This window comes from Pundamilia nyererei, unplaced genomic scaffold, assembly GCF_000239375.1.
Source record: "Pundamilia nyererei isolate P.nyererei 1_Seehausen unplaced genomic scaffold, PunNye1.0 scaffold00152, whole genome shotgun sequence".
Lineage (NCBI taxonomy): Eukaryota > Metazoa > Chordata > Actinopteri > Cichliformes > Cichlidae > Pundamilia > Pundamilia nyererei.
The window spans coordinates 650,179-669,820 of NW_005187553.1; the positions used below are offsets into that span (position 1 = coordinate 650,179).

Below are 19,642 nucleotides of genomic sequence, written 5' to 3' on the forward strand. Positions count from 1 at the left end.
GATTTTGTTTTAAACTCTGTATAAAAACAAATTTGTATGTATAATAAATCAAAGAGAATATCCAGTAGTTTGATGTTGTAAGAGAATAAAAGAGTAGATGAGGCCTGTTTTCATCCCTGAAGGCCTCATTCATTAAAAACATGCAGATTTTGTGCTTATGACCAAATCATGAAAAACTGATCTAGATGGTAAAACAAGCAGATGACAATGAATGGTTTCATTTTTATTAGAAATATCAAAAATAAAGATTTTTTCCTATTTTATTCATTAATTTAAGTGGACCTCTTAAACTTAAACCACCACCTGTTTAAGGCCAATGATCATACTAGGAATACCCACCTGCCCCGTGTTTAATATGAGCATTTATCTACCACTGTAAAAGTCTATATATGACAGAATATAAATAAAACTACAAGAGGTCCACTTTTAAAATCGTTTTAATGAATGAGGCCCCTGGGAACAAGACTTTTTATTTCTTCTGACCACCTACTGCTCACTAGAAAATCTATAATGCTAAAATAAAATCCTACCCAAGGGAAGGGAAACTGCTGTGTATGCCCTGGGATCTTGATTTGATACATTTCTTCTTGTTTTTTGTGTGCGTAACAAAGTTCTGAAGACCGACGTCTACTCTTCTCTTCTCTTAAACAGAGTCAGCACAAACCTGGAGATCAGTGCTGACTCATCCAGGGCAAGTGCACGCGTGTGTTTACAGTGCAGTTTGTTATCCAAGTAAAACTATTAGAATTTCTACATGTTTTCATGGCCAGACCTCCAGACAGATGGGATACAGCGGAGAAAGTAAAAGAAGGTCTGTAAAACATTTTGGCATAATTTCATTCTGTTTGTATTTCCAAGGAGTAATAAGACGTAGTGTAGGATGTCTCGACTTACAGACAGATATATACAGTAAATAGGACACACAGACGAGAAATACATACAGACGGAGCTCGTCTCATAGAAAAAACAAACATGGAACAGCATGAGCTACGTTTTATCGCTCTACCAGCCGTCAGCCTAACAGCCTTCCCGTTGACCGTGATGCGCGTCCCGTCTCTCTCTCGCGGCGACGCTGCCCGGGGCTCCGCAGCACAAAACGCCACCCTGCTCTCAGGCAGTTCTCCGAAACAGCCGCCAGGGGGCGTCGGTGACTCTGTGCGTTCTCACAGAGACACAGAAGAGAGAGAGAGAGAGAGATAGAGGGGGAGAGCGAGAGAGGTGTCTCCTGCTCCAAATCAAATCCGTCCCGTCTGTCCTATGAGTGAGCCCGGGTCAAACCTTCGATTTCCATCCAAACACGACTGCTCTGTTGACAGTGTTGGAGGCGAAGAGGAGGAGGGGGGCGTTCGCAACCAGTTTATGGCCCCGCCTCCCAGCCAGAGTTCATACTGTGAGCTTCAATCCCAGCTCCCGTCCAAGCTCATTTTTTCTTACTGGACTTTTCTGATCGTTTTGCGTCCGACTTCCCAGCCCGTTCTGACCTCTCCGACCGTTCGCCCCTCTCCCTCTCCTTCTCTTTATCCCTCTCCTTCTCCTTCTCTCTGTCCCGTTCCTTCTCCTTCTCAGCACGCTCGATTCGGTCACCCCGGTCCGAACGCTCGCCGCCGCGCTCTGACCTGTTGTCCACCTTGCTCCCGTCGCGGCGCGTGCCCTCGTCGGTGGATGAGGTAGTTGGTTGGGGCTGACCCCATTTGGCAATCTCCTCGTGCTCTGAAATACTGGCGGTGATATTAGTCACCCACGTTTTGAGGTCGTCCTGCGATGGGAGAGAGGGGTGCACAGATGTCAGCTGGCCGGTTCAGTTGTTAACATGAATGTTTTTAAGGTTTTCGATGACGTGCAGATGCACAGTTACAGCTGCTTTCACTATTCTGAGGCGTGCAGGAAACAGAAAAAATGTCTCACCTCATCTTTTGCATGAAACAAAAACTCGCTGCCGTCCTTCGTTCTGCAAAGAGAGAAGAAGAGTTAAACTCAGCCTTAGAGCAGTGGTCCCCAAACTGTGGGGTGGGCCCCATCTGTGAGCCACAGAACGACAGTGTGGAAAAGAGGAAAAGCGCGAGTCATTTGCTACTGCTCTGACTTTTACTTAACTAAAATTTAACTTAGGTCAATTTGGAAACCCCGTGTCTGTGTAGCTTAGACTACTTTAAGTTCTTCTTTAAGATTTGGAAAGATGTTTCACCCTCACTGTATCATGTGTTCTATTTTTAGATTTCTATTTTAGTAAAATATCTTTCTGTAATTATTATGAGGTGTCAGACACTTTAAGGCATTTGCTTTTTTAATTTCAGAGATGAAGTAAACAGCCTTCTGATCTCAGTCACCTTCAACCAGCTGCCTCTGAAACACGACTCTCAGCTGTGGTTTAACTACGCTTCTAACGTCTAGTTATCGTCTGTAAACAGGTTCCATCGAGGGAGCTCATCACATCGTGAATCCTTAGCTGACCAATCAGCATGCATTAGCAGGATGCTAACGATTCATGGCCAAAAAAATGGAAGAAAGCGTTGTTTCATTTCAGTTTGGAAAGATTATAAGTGTCATATTTTTGAAAACTAAAAGAAAATGTGACCTTTTTTGTCTAGAAGCAGGTTTTTAGCTATTGGAACACCAGAATTATGTACAATGGGTTTACTAGATCAAATCTGGCCCAGGCCCTAAAGAGTGAAAACACACTAACGTGAAGCATGCAAGTGCCTGTCTGCAGTACATGTGAGTGCGAAAACAGCCGATTACTTGAGCGTGAAGACGTTCTTCTTCTTCTTGTAGCCATTGGTGACGTCGCAGTGGCAGTGGGAGAGGTTGAGCAGCGGCTCGTTGTTGTAGGGCGTCGTGGTGTTCTTGGCGTCCTTGTAGAAACCCAGCTCCCCTTTATTCAGCACGCAGTACAGGTTGACCCATGATCTGCTGTGGTGGGGGGAGGCGGGAGAGGAAGGGAGGGGAAGAAGAGGAGGGAAAGGTGGGAGGAAAAGAGGAGCATGGGGAAGGAGGTTGGGTGGAGGGGTGGGGGAGGACAGGAGGAGTCAGGAAGAGCTGCAGAATCACAGTCGCTACACTAACACCTCACTCACCTGACCAGAGCAGACAGGTAGGTAGGCGGGATGAAGCAGCCCCAAGAAGGGAAGAGGAAACACACTGCTGAACAAACGCAGACGGACGGACAGACAGACGGAGGAGGTGGGGGGATGGAGGTATGGGGAGGAAGGCTACGTACAGCTTGTGTGCACCTGTGTGCGAGGCTTACATGTGACTTACCTTGTAGGAGACAAGAGGAGCAGCCAGCAGCACCGAGGAAGAGAGGAGAAAAGAGACAGAGGAGTTTGGTTAAAATGCCATTTTGGCAACAACGCGGCTTAAAATCCAGACATGCTCGTTTTCCCTCTGTGAGCGTGTTTACATGCACACAGCATTCCAGTTAATAGCTGACATCGGCAGTACTGTGCACAAGTTTCAGGAACTTGTTTTTTATTATTATCTTCAGTCGCCCAGACACACAGTCAGAGTCCTTAAGGGCAACTTTCAGCCACAAGAAGAACAAAGAGTTCTGCAGCAGATGGTGTGGAAGCCAGTGTGAGATTACATAAAGAGACAGCCAGGCTCCACAGATGATCTGTGGCAAATCTCCACAGACCTTAAAAAGAAGTTTCATTTTTGTTTACTTCACTTTGTATTGTTTTATTTTAAACATTCTCCTTTTACTTTTAGCAACTAAAACATTTGCACAGTACTGCCAGTATTATTCAGAGCAAGTTTCCGTGTGCAGCTTAATATCCTGATTTCAAACTCAACAGTAGATACACGGGAAAAAAAAACAAAAAACAAAAAAAACCAATGGTGCAAGTGATAAGTGATGTCTGAACTGCTCACAACACCTATTAAAAGTTCATTCTTGAAATGTTTTTCTATTGTTGGCTCTGTGTGATGGCGGGGAGTGCAGATATCCCCGACGTGGTCATCTCCAACCACATCCAGAGCTTTGCTTTGCAAGGCAGAAGAAAAATGGCTTAAAGGAGCGGTAAACTAAAGAGTTAATAAGGAAGAGCCAAAACTGTTGGGAAGAGTTGGAGGTAAAAAAACACGTGAGGTAAAAAATTGTTTCTTTTAATATCTCTGTTCCTTGGTGTGGGTTTTTTAATGTATTTTCCTAGTTTACAGTAGCAGATATTACTTTTCTCTTCCTGTACATTATGAACAGGACACCTCGGGAAGAAGTTTAAACGTTTTCAGAGGAAATTTGACATGTGAATGCGCTCACAGCTGTAATCTCAATTTAATGCGAAGCATAGATGTGGAAGTTTGTCGTCCACTTTCATACACCTTTCACAGGCACCATACCCTAACAAGGTACCAGAATATTAATGTGCACATCAACTTACTTAGTGTCTCATCGCGTAGAGATGTAACAGAGACAGGTTGAATCTCAGTCCTTCCCTAAATGCATCCTCGCTTTCTTTCTCGGCATCAACCGCTAACAACGAGGAGCACTTTGGAGATTCACACTTGTCTGGATTTAAGCCATTCGACATTGTGCTTTACCTTGCCATGTACATAACAGGGCATGTACATACGACACACTCATCCATTGCCTTGAGTAGGTGCGTGAGCGGGACTCATCCACAGCTGGGAGGGGATGAGCTTTTAGCTGTGCAAGGTCAGCCCAGCCCTCAGGGGGCAGTGCAGAGAGAGACTTTCTTGCTGGTGTCTCTCTGGAAGAAGCAGGGTGGTCATCAGTGGAGGGCAGGCTGTGTGCATAAGTGTGTGTGTTTGACCAGCAGCTCCATCCCACAGCATTCCTCAGCCAGTCAGTCAGTCTCCTGTGTTTTATTCTGTGGGCTCGCGTTAGATCAGGAGGCATCGTAAGCGTCATGCATGAAGTTTTCACATGCGGTGGGAATCCTGCAGGCCTCTGATCTAATAAAGTGCTCTAATTACATCCTAATAATCAGCACTGACAGACATAATATATTCAGAGGCTGACATAAGATTTACATTAGTGAATCCTTTTCCTGCTTCATGTACTCATCACTGATTTTCTTACTCTTCGGTACAAATTAACAACTGGAGGACTGGGCGATATCTCAGTATCTGCTATGAACGAAGATCTTTATAGCAGAAATGTGCAGTAAGCCTTCAGGTCCTTCACTACATGTGCAGACTTATCAGTATAAAATGCATTTACAAACCATGTCGGACATGGTCATCAGCAAAATGTAAAAGAGCCAAAGTTAGTTTGTATGGTATATTCAGCGTTGGGGAGTAACGGAATACATGTACCTGCGTTACGTATTAAAATACAAAATATGAGTAACTGTAATCCGTTACAGTTACCATTTAAAAAGGTGGTATTCAGAATACAGTTACTTTGTTGAAATAAAGAAATTACACAGCGGTCTTCTCCTGTTTCATATGTTCGGCTATGCCCTCTCTATTTCTGGTAATTCCACGCTGGCGGAAACCCAAACAAAACACGCATTAAGAGGCTCTAATGTCTGTGTCTCAATCCTGCGGCCCATGTCAGCTCTACTTGAGGCCCGCATAATGACATGAAGAAATATTTTTTAAAATTATTGTTCAAAAATTATTTAATATAAAGGCAATAGGCAGAGTGTTCGGAGCCGCAAACCTGTTTTATATACACGCAGAATAGTTTTAATACGAGATCGCTGCTAAAAGTGCAGCCTTACCTAACGTCCACCCTACTGTTACTCATTTATATTAAGATTGAAACATCTAGTTAGTATTGGTATGGCGAGTAACCTGCAGTAATAGTAATAAACCACACAGCAATAGTACATTCATGTAGTTGTAAAAAGTATGATAATATATTAAGTATTCAGAATACGTTACTCTCATTGAGTAACGTATTCTGAATACGTTACAAAATACATTTTGGGGCATGTATTCTGTAATCTGTAGTGGAATACACTTTAAAAGTAACCTTCCCAACACTGGGTATATTTAACCTCCTAGGACCTGGCGTCCACATATGTGGACATCACATTTTGGGTTATTTAGACCCAAACTAGTCAATTTTGCTCTACATGGTCCTGATATCCACTTACGAGGACATTATACTACTACTGCTCTATCAAAATTTTAAACAAATATCCTGATATGTGGCTCTTATTTTTCTTAAAAACAAAAATAAGGTAAAAAAAATCTTGTAATTCTTTGTTTTTACATTCATTGGGCCCCAATATGCCCAAATATCAAAGAGAAATTAAAAATGCATACTGTGGAAGAGTTCGGGTCTTAGGAGGTTAATACATTTTCACCACTATATTTCCAACCCCAGGGAGAATAGCTGCTGTGTTGCTGCAGCTAATGGGGATCTTAATCTATTACACTAAGCTATACCTGCCTTCAGACAGATGTTTCCAGCAAAGAACTACTACTCTTTACCCAGCTGCAATGACCAAAACAGTTATTTACCTTGCAAAACATCTACTGCTACCTAAATTAATTTGTTAGTGTAGCTGTGTGATTATTCTAAAGCTGTAGCTCAGTTTGGCCTGAAAAAGGTAAAAACCCTGTTTTTGAGGTTCTGAAAAGAGCATTTTATTGCATGAACTAAGAAGCTTTGATTTGTCTCACATTTTTAACCTTTAGTTAAATAACTCCTTCAGTTTTTATTTTATTATTCATTGTTTGGCAACGCTAACATGACTTCTCCTCATTGCAGGAAAACCTTAGGAGCAAGCAGAGGTTGCATGCGCGTGCTGACAGGTTAAAAACTCGATATATCGCCCAGCCCTAAACAGCTGTAATCTCCCACTGCCAGGCACAGGCAACACCACAAACTGTGACTACCTCCTTCTTTCCACCACATACAAACACAAGACAGTCTAGAACTTTTTTATGTCAGAGAAAAAGGTAAAAATTCAAACTTCATCTCAATAAAAATATAAAAAGGTAAGATTTCCTGAGAAACGCCAAAGCTCTTCTGAGTATTTTCATGTTGAACACACGATGGAATCAACCTGTGAGCCTGTGTGTGTCATGCATCTGTTCAACATGTCCGTGTGTTAGCCTGTTAGCTCAACATGCTAAAGTCATGCCTCTGTCACTCCTGTTGAATTATTAAATGGAGGAAGCAGCAGTGTCATGAGAAAGTGGTACTTAGAGGGCTGGAAATGCTTTGTTCAAACTAATATTTAAGAATAAGTCGATGAAACAATCATTTTTTCTGCACCTCAATAACCCCTGTGGAACATAAATAGCTTTGAATTGATTAACTGGAATCCCTAAAGTTTGATACGCATGACATCACTGTCCATCCTCCTTCTCTATAACTCCTATCAGGTATCAGGTATCATTATGACCCTGAACACCCACCTATTGGTGCTCTTCTTCAGGCTCTCAATGTCCAGCTTGCGGAAAAGGAAGCCCTCGTGGTGTGCCGTATGTGTGGGCGGTTGGGGGACGATCGGGCTGCTCTGGGCTGGTGCAGATCTGGACCGCCGCGTCGTTTCCCCGGGCTCTTTGGGTCGTGGCCGGCGTCGTGGTTTGGGTCTGTCCCGAGCTCGAGGGCGGTCGGGGCGGGAAGACTTTTCTGGTATCCCATTAGGCAGTCGGGGCACCTCACCGCGGGCCTAAGGGTCGGGAGAGGCGATGAATTTGAGTTATGGCTCAAAAGTGAAAAACTTTATTACTTATCCCAGTTTTCTCTTTTTAGGAAGTTTGGTCAAAACTTAGAATTAACCCCTAAACGCCCCCAAATATCACACTCTTTATTTATAAAGACTAAACCCAGACCTGCGCTGCTTCTCTTTCTTGTAGCTGCTCTACGATCTCTGCCATGGTGGACCTCTTGTCTCTGTGGAAAAATACCTACTGTTCACATCACAATTGATTCAACTCCAAAAACTGACTACAATAACATTCACTTCTTTTCTGCATAAATATCCACATCCAGATTAAAATGCACTGCAGTACTCTCAGTCTCACCCTCCTGCTGAGCGTCTGTCTGATTGCTCCTTCCCTGTGTCGTGCTCACTGGATTCCTGTCTCTCCAGCCGGTGCCTGTCCCTCTCTCTCCGCCGGCCCTCGTGGCCCCCGTGACCTTCTTGTTCGCTGGAAGTTTGCCTCTCCAACGTCCGTCTCTCCCGCCTCTCAGCCTGTTCCCTCCACACCTCTTGAGGCAGCTCATCCCTGCGCGCCTGGATTAGCTGCTCACTGGACAGCTGCCGTTCTATCCTGTGGTGATAAGTGTGTGTCTGGCCCTGAGGCTCAGCGTGGCCCAAAGGGTCAGTCCTGGATCCTCGAGGCCCTCTGGTGGGCTCGCTGTGCAGACGCTCCCGGCTCGGCTCCTGAAGCACCACCTCGGCCATCACTGCTACCTCTGCTCTCTCTGGCCCCATCATCATATCTCTCTCCCTCCCCCGCTCTCTTGCCTTCTCCAGCCGGCTGGCCACAATCAGAGGCGTCACAGCATCATCTAAGTGTTTGATTTTGGGTTGCCGGAGATACGGGGAGGATTTTGCCTCAATTTCCCTCGCCGCTTGTGCCGGATGCAGGTGACTCATCACCTTTGCTGTCTGTTCCCTTGCTGTGCTGGCACTTTCTCGTGCCTGGTTGGCTGACACTAGCATCGCTGCTGTGGCTATAGATGCAATCGAGGATGCAGCCGGGCGGCCTAGACCTGCAGCCACACCCACTACGCCTCCATCCCGGACATCCAGAGTGTTTCGGTAGCTGGAGCCGTTCATCACAGGGGTGTAGTTGGCGACTGTTGATCCCAGGCGCCGAGCTGCAGATGACGGAGAAGGTGTTGGGGTGGCCGGCGAGGGAGATGGAGGAGAGCTGGCTTCGTTCTGTTCATATATAGTCTGCCTCATGACGGGGGAGACTGGGAGGCGGGGGAGAGTGGGTGGACTATGTGAGGCATCTTGGGGATCCAGGAAGACTTTACGACCCAGGAGGGGAGTTGGGGGCAGTTTACTTTGCTCTGCTTTTAGCTTTTCTACCTGCAGAAAGAAAACAGAACCAGAGATGAAACTACCAAGTCTTCATCAACAATTTGAGCATGTTTGGAACGTGCTACTGAGTTTGTCTAAACTGAGGACATATTTGCACAGTGAGGATGATGATAATACCGTGGTGAGCCGCCGCAGTGAGCTGAATCGCTCTTCCCAGGTGGCAGCTGCTTTGCGGAAGGCTTCATGTCGACGAATCAGCTGTTCCACCTCATCTACGCTCCCTCCAAGCTCGTTGCTGTTGATAAACGGCTCCTGAGCAGTCAGCCATGCCTCTGCCACCACCGCCTCCTGGGCAAACTGGTGAACCTCCAACACTGCAAACAGGACAAATAAGAACACCAAAAAAGAGAGAAAGCATCTTAATTTACTTCTAAATGCCAGATTCCTGCACATCCCTGTCTTTTTTACTTTTTAAGCCATTGCATCCACTCACATTGCTGCAGGACTTCCCAGTGCTTGTCCCACTTCTCAGACAGCTCACGCTCCTTAGCGATCACTTTGTCCAGCTTCTCTTTGATCTGAGAATAAAGATATCACAATTACATCATGGGTCTGTTTAGCTCTATGGATGCTCAGAAAAAATTGAAATATTATAGGGAATCGATTCCTTCTCACACATAAAATATAAAACCTTATGTTTCTTAACATGCATCTCTAAAGTTTTCTGTCATGCATATACTGTCACATGGGTGCAGTGAGATCCGTGTAATCATTAAGAGGAAAAAGCTCAGGCTTCATTTGGTTTTCCACACTTAGTTTCATTGTATAGCAGGCACATCCTTGCTGGTCAAACCTTCTGTTTGCAAGAGGCAGCCAATTAGAACAATTTTTCCTTAAAGGGGGAGGAGCTATAACAGAGATACAGGATGAATTGAGAAGCTGCACCAAGCCCCAGCACGAAAAACAAGGGTGATTTTAGTGAATCATGTAAAGCCCCTCTAGTAGAGCCTAAAACTAGCAATATGACTCTGCAGAGGAGGCTAATCGACTCGTGAGTCCACTCAACCAGAGTCTTCAAAGTTATAAACAAACTGAGGTTTAGATATCCGTGTTTAAATTGCACTTAAAGTGACAGTCTTTATCATGTTTACTCATCTCACCTCTTCAGCTGCAGGGTTTCTAGCCGCCAGCAGGGTTTTTCCCATCTCAATACACTCCAGGATGCTCTGACTGCGAGCCTCTACTTCACTCTTAAGACTCTGGTGATAGTTCATCAGCACCTCTACTGAGGACACGTCCCTGCAGGAACCACACAGAACCTGAACTCACTGAAGACTTTCACTATGCCCACGAATGCTGACCATCACATGCTATTATAATGAACCATAAAAAGCAAAATGATATTTCATATGTACATTTTTTTAAAAAGAAAATAAATGAGTTTGATCATAAACAGTGCATGTGGTGAACAGATATTGAGGCTGCTATGCAGGGTGCCACATGCATATGTAGAAGGTATTGTAGATACCTGGGCTTCTCTCCTGTCCCTATCTGACAGATGATCGAGTCCATCCACATGATCTGATCTCGGACCATGCCGAAGAACCTCAGCTTGTCAGTCTCTGTGGTGATCTGCACCCGACACTCTTCGCAGGATGTTAGCAGCTCTTTCCAGCACTGCATCACTTCGTGCTCACGGCACGCGATGGCTTCGGCCTTCTCGCCAGCGTACACCGTCCTCAGCTGGGCTGCGCTCTCTTGCAGCTGACGCACCTGGCAGAGCGTGAAGGCAAGCTTTAGTAAACAGCTCAACTGAACAGGGACGAAACAGAATTGAAAAAAGGAAAGAGAGAGTTTGTTTTCCGAGTGACGCACGAAACACAGCTGCCAAGACAGCTGTGTTTCGTCAGGGCCAAGTGGTGCAGGCTCTGTCACCTGAGTAGGCACAGAACATCTGTGCTTTTGCATCTTTCTTGAGTAAAACGTAGCACTGTTCCTGCTGCCCAGGTGCACGACAGAGACTAGATCAAGCAAAATTAAATGCAGAGTAAGAAGATGGTGTTGCCATGAAAATGGCAGACTCACAAAGAACCAAAAACTTTACTATAAATGAAATAGATTTTATGTGAAATTGATTTAATTTAAACAAATTCACATAATTTAGTTCAGTTCAGTGTTTTTTATTGGTTATAAAAATGCATTAAAGTCTATCATTTCTGGATTCAGTGTCTGATATACTGATATTCTTTACTTTTTAAATCCACATGGGGGGGCACTGCACCAATTAGGATTACTCAGTTAGCCAGGTAACTTCTAAAATAGCATGCAAAAAGTGATTTACACTTTTGTAATCAATATTAACAGTCAATGCTAATGATTAATTTATTTTTTTTCAAATTCCAGATGTTATTCCTTTCACATTTAAACTGTTTGCAGTCAGTAGCACAACTGGCTGTTAGCTACTGTCACGGGCTGCCGGGGCAGACCATGTGGAGAGGAGTAGAGGACCCAATTGCAGACAGAGGCGAGGAGACAAAAACTGGACATAACGAAAAGCAAGCCTTTATTTAGGGCTGAAAACTCACGAAAATACAACAAGGCTAAAGTGAGGAAAAACCTGAACATAACCTGGGAAACTATGACTCTCACTGTGACTTTATACTATGACGAGACAAGATAACAACTATGACTTGACTGGGAAACTGTGACAACGGGTAGGGAAGGTAACACAGACGATGCGACAATGAACAAAGGGAGACAGAGGACTTTAATACACACATGAGGTGATGAGGGGAAGAGGAGACACACGAGGACACAGTTGACTAGAATGAGACATAATGACAAAGGGGAGAGTAAAACTAAACGTAAAGAACCAAGAACACAAGACTCTTTCAAAATAAAACAGGAAACGTGGACATGACATGAGCAACATGAAAACACACAGACAGAAAATACATGACACAGAAAACTGGGACAGACTCATAACTAAGGCGACGTAAAAGGACCTAAACTATACTGCAACTCAAGACAATAACAAAGCAAAGACTTAACATAACTTCAGAATTTCATGAACAGAGCACAATGTAAACATAAGAAAACAATACAAAAATAAGACAAAACGCTGGTTCAGAGACCCAGCCCCTGACAGCTACTCGCCATATTGCATCTGTTATTGATTTACAAATAAAAAAATCACTAAATAAGTTTCTATAAAGATTCATGCAGACCAAATATGGATAACATCAATCTTCTTCCTTTAATTCTCCTTTAATTTTTCCTTAAATGAAGATTAGAGGATGTTCTGTTGATCGATGTGCAGCTGTACCTGTGTGACAAGCAGCTGAATGTCCTGCTCGAAGGTGTGCAGGAGTCTCTGCAGGGTGCTGGTGTTGGAAGTGCTGCCCTGCCGAGCCCGAACCTCTGGCAACCTTCGATGTTTGTCATCAATCTGGGCTAAAACCTGAAAAAAGGCAGAGGAGAAATTTTGCCTGTTTGTAGGGCAGAAATGCTCTATCGGCACCTGATTTACATTTTTCCTATTTTCTTTCTTTTTCAAGCCGTTCTCATCACGAAGGCCAATGTACACTGTGGTGACCCGACATAAAAGAAGATAAAAGTGTGAAATTAAATTAAATGGATCTGCTCTTTATCATATCCGGCATTATATGTGTGTGTGTGTGTCCTTTCGTTTAATTTGTGGCCCGTCTTGGCTTTGCTCCTCTTACCTCTCTGCAGTCGAAGAAGAATTTGTGCAGCTGGTGTGAAGCAGCGAGCATCTGACCGCGGGTCTCCATGAGCTCCAGCAGGTCGGCCCAGGCTTCGTTCACTCCGTCCTTCCATTCGGCGATGGTGGCTGCTTCTGAGTGGCCGTAGTCGATGAGCTCATCCACCATCTGATTGACGGCTGTCACTCGCTCCTGGCCCACGCTGCCCGTTTCTGACGCAAACTCTGTAAACTTCTCCTGTAGGACCTGGAAGTGTGGCATGTTTTATTTACTGCAGCAAATCGGTCTGCTAATTTTAATGTATTCATTCATTCATTCATTCATTCATTCATTCAAGTCAAATAAAGAACATAATTAGACATTACAATCAAATGAAACCCCTTTTGAGATTTTACTTGTAATATTTAAATTTCAGGTAATAAAATCTGTTACCTGAATCTATTATTCATGTGCAGAGGCCATCTGTCGACACACTTACTGTGACATGCTCATAGTCTTGACCCAGTTCAGGCGAGCTGGCGACCACCTCCCTCTGAGCGATCCACTGCTCCAACTCATCCACCTCCCTGTTGAGCTGGTACAGCCAGTACTGCTGCTCCAGGCGGCTCTTCCTCTCCTCCACCAGGTCCTTCAGAGACACGTACAGACGGTCTATCTGTGACTGACGCTTGCTGATCTGTTCGCTGTGGAAGAGAGGAGGAAGAGTGTAAGGTAAGGCACAAAAAAAAAAAAAAGCTGGGAGGAGTGTAGAAGTAACTGCTCCCCCCTCCCCCAGCTCGAGAGACAGACATCGCTTCTACTTTCAGGATTAGGATTTAAACTTTCCTTTCGGATTATTTATGGATCAGGATCTCGCCATCAGTTAGTGCTTCCCCACTCTCCTCTTTTTCTTTCCCCACGTGGTTTTATTCCATTACTGCAAGTCATTAACGTCGACTTTTTGCTGATTGTGTCTGTCTTTTCTCTGCTTTCCTCTCACACCTCCACACGGTGGCAGCAGACGACTGCCTCCGAGCCTCCTCCTTCCTGTTATAACAGAAATCTTTCTCCCCTTCATCAGAGACGATTGTTTTAAGGTTGGTTTTCTTTCTCAAGTTTCTTTACCTCATAACACAAAGCTCTTGTTGTGAAATACTGCTATAAAAACACAACTGAAGTGAATGATGAAAAACCTTTTATAATCCAGAGATTCGGTGCTTTTCTGTATTTAAGATGTTGTGACAGAAATTTCTGTCAGATTTTGTGCATGTGTTTAACTGCTCACCAGTCTGGATGTCCCATCTCCAGCAGCTGCCGGCACTGCTGTGAAAGCAGGCCGATGGTCTCAGCGTAGTCTTCGATGGTCTGTTCTAGGACCAAATGCTTCTTCAGCAGCTGCAGCGTGCTCTGCTCATCCTGGCAGGAGGAGGAAGAACACACGAGAAATGACACTTTAATTGCAATATACACACACAGAATAAAACTGCATGTAAAAAATCCTGCTCACATTAGAGTCCAACAAACACAGTATCACATATTCAGATGACAATCGCATATTCTGCAGAGAACTGTGTGTGTAAGACGGCTCCTGTGATTTTAAAGAGTTTTGTTTGTTTTTTTACTTCAATGATAAATATTTCAGACAAATAATTTTACCTTTCCCTTCTCCTCATTCATCATGTGCAACTCCTGCTCACTCAGCCAGGCCTCGACCTCGGCTGTATCGAAGTAGTACTGCTGGGCCTGGTACATGGCATCCAGGACCAGCTGCCTCCTCTCAGTCTCGGCCCAAAGCAGAGCCCACAGCTGGGACAGCTGGTCGTGACCTGCCCTGATGCAGTCTGCCTCAGGGCTGCGTATGGAGCCAATGATCCCCGCCCTCTCCAGGACATCATCAATTCTGCTCCTGTGGCTCTGCAGCTCCCTCTGAAGATTCTACAGCACAGGCAGAAAGAGCTATTTAGATGTTGAGAGTGTAAACGGATGGATCAGAACTCAGAGGCTGGACATTATCTTTATCACAAGTCATCAGTTATTTAGTGACTTGAGCTCTGCGTTTAAAGCTTTAGGGTGCAGGGGGTCTATCGTGAAGAGGAACGGGACCTCTGTTAAGGTTTCAGGCTAAGGCTTCAGTTTAATTAGCAGCTATTCAGGTTTTCTTACCTGGTTCTTCTTCATTAGCTGCTGCACAGCCTGCAGAGTAGAGCCGTGCTCCTGAGACATGGCCATCGGGAGGCGTTCCTGGACCCACAACTTCAACCGCAATGGTATGACGAAAAGAAATGAATATTTGTACATGTATGAATATGTGAACATGCATGTCCACACCTCATGTACAGATTAAAGAGAAGCCTGGTATATTTCACCTCAATTACAAATAGATAAAAAAGTAACAATAACAAAATTAGAACATGCAATAACACGACTCCTGTGTTTTGTGTAGTGAGTGTGAATCTGGTTGTGTTGTCAGCTCACAATCTCATCCTCCAGGTCTCGCCCAACTTGATGAACTTCCTTGGACGCCAGCAGGATGCGTCGCCTCTCCTTCAGCGGCTCGATCAAACGCACCATCCTGGCCTCCACGGCGGCCTGTCGCTCTGCAACCGTCTCCTTGACCTGCGTCTGCTGCGGGATGGAGGATGCCTGCACCTGAAGCTGCCCTACCTCCTTATACCATTCCTCCATCTGGGTCTCCAGGGTCTGAGGAGGAGGAAGAGGAGAGGGTGAGTGTAGTTACCGGGCAGAAGAATGTAACTGAGGCAGGAGAGAGGAGACAAGAGAAACTGGATGGAAGAAACATGTCATCATGTGAGAGAAGATAAAAATGACATGAGTGAGATGAAGAGTGTGGCAGGAAACAAAGTTTACATGATTTTAGTTTTTTTCCACTTAAATATAGTTGTTTTATTCCCTGCAATACCAATTTTATTTAACTTTTTAACTTACCACGTCAAAGTTTATAAAACATCTTTTTAAAAACTGTAATAAATTCAGTAGATTTATATGTATTAAGCAACAGATGAATAAGATGAGACTGAGGATAACCCAAAACAGCACAAGAACAGGTGGTTAACAGACATGAAGTGTAGTGAAGGTTACTGTACCCCTTGCCAGGATGGATGCTGGGTAGTGGAGTTATGATGATGTGGTAAAGCAGTGCTAATGGCGGCCTGTTAAAGGAAGCTGTAAGCAGCATGCTGTGGGAGAGGAGAGCGAGAGATGTCTGGTGAAATGATGAAGCAATGAATGGATGAATCTGTGCGTCAGCCCGGGTCGAACCTGCTGTATAAACGACTTCCCGCCTTGCCCAAACCACCACAGCTGGAGGGCAAATTGAGAGTTACATCCCAAGATCACACGTTTACTGGCAGATGTAATGCAAGTGTGCCCAAATTTGGATTCTTTTATTGAGGTGACAGACCAAAAAAAGAAAGAAATGCATATTCATCAAACTAGTAGTTCTTAAACCCAGCTGTTTAAGAAGCTCAGGCTCCAGACTTTTCTAAATGCTCAGTTTTCTTTCACTCTTGGTTTTGTATGAGGGAATATCTCTAATATGGTTAACAGGTTGCTGACCCCATTTGCAGTTCCTATCCTAAAGGGAGGGGAAAGGAGCTACAACAGTTTTTCTTCAGTGAGTAGATGAACAGAGGCGCTTCACCCAGGCCCAGTGTAAGATAAAGGAGGACACATGCAAAGCTTTAACCTTGATCTGATGAACGTTCAGCAATTTGTTCTCTATGCAAACTGTCATGCATGCAACAGGCATTTTTTTTTTACTAGATCTATCGACGAGTCCACAAATGTGAATAAAAATGAGTCCAGTGCTGTAACAGAGACCCGTAAACTGTCTGACTTGCACAAATCTATTTATTTGCGATGTTCCAAATATCACCTGGGTCCTGGTTCATTGACCAAGCGTTTTGGTTTCTTGGGTTTTGTTTATTATTAATGATCCTCGTGGCGATGCTTAGGTTGTTTATTTTTTGCGTACAGGTTTGCCTTGTGTTCCACTGGTCAGGTCGTCTCTATTGGTTATCATGCCTGTGCTCGACCTGTTTTATTTTGGTAGTCTCACGTCTCTTGTTCCCAGTATTAAGCTCCAATAAATACTGATTATGATGGTGTGTCTCCACTCCACACAGGTGTCTCCACTCTGGCCAAATCGCCCTTCAGTGTATTGTATTATGTACTGTGTACTGTTTGAGTCTCCTCTTGTGCTTTGTCGAGTGGTCCCTCATTGCTGTACCCTTGTTCCATGTTCCTGAACTTCTAATATTCCTGAAATTCTAATGTTTTCTGGACATTTAAAGCCTGCTCTTTATTTTGGATTCTTCTGGACTTTAGCTTTTGCATCAACAGCATTAAAAGCTGATGCTTTGAGGCTAGTTTCTCTGTCCTGCAACTCACTTCTCACACAGCAACACATGACCAGAGTAATTTCACTTTTTTCATGGTAAACCGTGTGTGGACGTCTGCTGCAACACTGGATCTGTTTGCCTTTCTGACTTGCCTTATGAAAAAGATGTGCTACACCGTTCTTCAAATATTTAAAAATACCTGGAGTAAACAGCTACAGTGATACTAGTACTAATAAACGTAACAGGGGTCAACTGAACATTGAAACTTACTAAAGTTAGAGTATATTGTGCTTACAAATAAATAAGCACTAGCTGCATCCACTCACAGATGCCATGTTTATGAATAAGCACAGATTACTATTTTTACTCAATAAAACATCAGTTTTCCCACTACAGAGGGCTTATCTCTCACGCTGATAGAATTATACATGAACCAGATGTCTAGTGTTTAAAATGAAGATAAATGAAGATTAATTATTACCTTAATGCTAGTGTGTGCCATAAATAAATTATAACAAAATAACCAAATACGCGACAAACACAGATTGAGTCCAATAAGTCACAAACAATCAGCCTTTAACCAGGCAGAACAACCAGCATGATACTGGCAACTATATGTGAACATATTAAAAACTTGTCACCGTCTGTATTTGTAAAATGATCTTGGGATGAGACTTGTGTTAAAGCTCACCTGGCTTGCACGAACACTGACGGCTTACGTTGTGTCCAAAAACCATCAGTGCAAATTAAAGATTAATGCTGGCGCGAACTTATGAGAAGCTGACTTTGCTGAAATGAGATGGAAAGCAAACAGAAAGCTGTGCAGGCGCAGCGAGAAATGTTGCTGTTAGTCATTTTCAAACATGAGGTTTTGTTTGAATATTAATGAGCTGAGGCCATCTCTGTGTAGCGACAATAACGTAAACAGTGATTCACTCTGAGATGGTTCAACATGCAAGGAAGCAAAGATGCAGAATTACGTTAACAGTTTAGGGCAAAACTGGGCTAAAACTACAGAAAAACTAAGAAAAAACCCCAAAACTCCCCAAAAAAAATCCACCCAAGAATACAGTTATATAAGGATAAACCTCAGTTAATTTGATTTTCTGTTCATTTACAGTTAAATATTTATTATTATCAGGTTAAAATTCAATAAAAGTCTAAACTCTGGAAACCAAGAACTCACTACCTGACAGATGAAACAGAAAAAGCATCTTTGTACAAAGAAATCATAACTTAAGCCACTTCAGAGGTTAGAGGAACACATCTGTGGGTGAAATGGCTGCAGCAATGTGCCAAAAACCACTTGAATGTTACGTACATGCAGTTTTTTGAGCTGCTTGTTGACGGTGGTGAGGTCCTGTCCCTGGTCGACGTAGGCCAGTTGACCCTCGAGCTGGCCCAGTCTCTGGTCGAGGCTTTCGTAACTCTGCACCAGCAGGTCGGCCTTGTTGGCTTCAAAAAGCTGGCGGGCTTTTGCCTGAGTGGTGCTCTCCAGATCCTGCCAGCACTCCCTGATCTCCTCCAGCTTCTTCCGCACCACCGGGCTGAGCTCCGGCTTCTCCTGGATCAGTTGCTGGCCCTCCTGGATGGACAGGAAATGAGGGGGAACACAGAGGGAGACGGGGGAGAAAATTAAGACCTTTTATGTCTTAATGCGAAAGGATTAATCATTAACATACCGAAAATGTATAATTAGCCCAGAGTACACGTAGATCAGAGGCAAATGTGCAAATAGAACATTTACTATTGAAAACAAAAGGCAATTAAGCTACAAAATGACACTTCATAATCACAAAGGCATTAAAAACACACAACCTATTATGATAATAAGGCCATTATGTAGTTTAATTAACACATCAATCAGTGAATCGACATCTCTAATTAGCACCTGGGGAGTACCAACATAAACGTAAAATCTCTGAGAATATATCGTTTTCATGCAGATCACTTTGTCTGCACCGCTATGCAAATTTTATTTAAGCAAAAATCTAAAATGTTTATGGAGATTGCACTCATAAATCTAAATGTTAATGTCAAGCGGACATTAAAATAGCTTTATGAAAGTGGGGTAGTTTCTCTATTTGTAATAAAAATAATCATTGATCTCTAATCCACTTTTCACAATAAAAGCGTGGTTGAAAATCTGTGCAGTGTAGGACATCAATGACGTTGTACATAAATAAACGAAACTATGAACCTAAAGCATTGAAAATGAAAAAGTCATTAGTATACCAATTTAGTATTCAACCACCAGAAAATTAAATAGTAACAATTTTAAATATTTTTAATAGAAATATCACACTCTTTAGCGTCTTAACTCTTAATTTCATACATTTCTAGCTGTTTCTGGGTTTTATAAGTCATTTTTGGAAGCTTTGGACAGACATTTAGAGACTGCACAATAAATTGAGAAAATACTAGTAAACAACAAAAAAATAATCATAATCATTACATGGAGATGTGACGTAATAATGTCTAAAAAATAATATATAAAATACAAAACATATAAAAAATGAAGCAGGTATAAATTTATAAATGTGCTTCATCGCATTTACAAGTCTTCCTGTGTTTGAATATTGATTTTGTGGAAATGTTGTGTGTGTGTGTGTGTGTGTGTGTGTGTGTGTGTGTGTGTGTGTGTGTGTGTGTGTGT

General features: G+C 43.3%; 1 protein-coding gene across 3 annotated transcripts in view; it reads right to left on the bottom strand.

The window, feature by feature from the left end:
* Positions 1–831: 831 nt before the first annotated feature.
* sptbn4b (spectrin, beta, non-erythrocytic 4b) overlaps positions 832–19,642 on the bottom strand; it is a 96,362-nt gene continuing 77,551 nt past the window's right edge. For 2 of the 3 annotated variants that reach the window (XM_013913817.1, XM_013913818.1), the window contains 18 exons: positions 18,308–18,571; positions 15,101–15,325; positions 14,789–14,878; positions 14,282–14,560; positions 13,911–14,041; positions 13,125–13,329; positions 12,647–12,892; positions 12,247–12,381; positions 10,450–10,694; positions 10,082–10,220; positions 9,415–9,499; positions 9,099–9,295; positions 7,951–8,969; positions 7,759–7,819; positions 7,339–7,595; positions 2,740–2,910; positions 1,906–1,948; positions 832–1,756 (listed from right to left, as the gene is read on the bottom strand). In XM_013913817.1, the coding sequence (XP_013769271.1) occupies positions 1,421–1,756; positions 1,906–1,948; positions 2,740–2,910; positions 7,339–7,595; positions 7,759–7,819; positions 7,951–8,969; positions 9,099–9,295; positions 9,415–9,499; positions 10,082–10,220; positions 10,450–10,694; positions 12,247–12,381; positions 12,647–12,892; positions 13,125–13,329; positions 13,911–14,041; positions 14,282–14,560; positions 14,789–14,878; positions 15,101–15,325; positions 18,308–18,571 (4,128 nt within the window). In that variant the 3' untranslated portion in view covers positions 832–1,420. The remainder of the gene's footprint in view (positions 1,757–1,905; positions 1,949–2,739; positions 2,911–7,338; positions 7,596–7,758; positions 7,820–7,950; positions 8,970–9,098; positions 9,296–9,414; positions 9,500–10,081; positions 10,221–10,449; positions 10,695–12,246; positions 12,382–12,646; positions 12,893–13,124; positions 13,330–13,910; positions 14,042–14,281; positions 14,561–14,788; positions 14,879–15,100; positions 15,326–18,307; positions 18,572–19,642) is intronic. The other variant, XM_005744992.1, reaches the window with a different exon arrangement.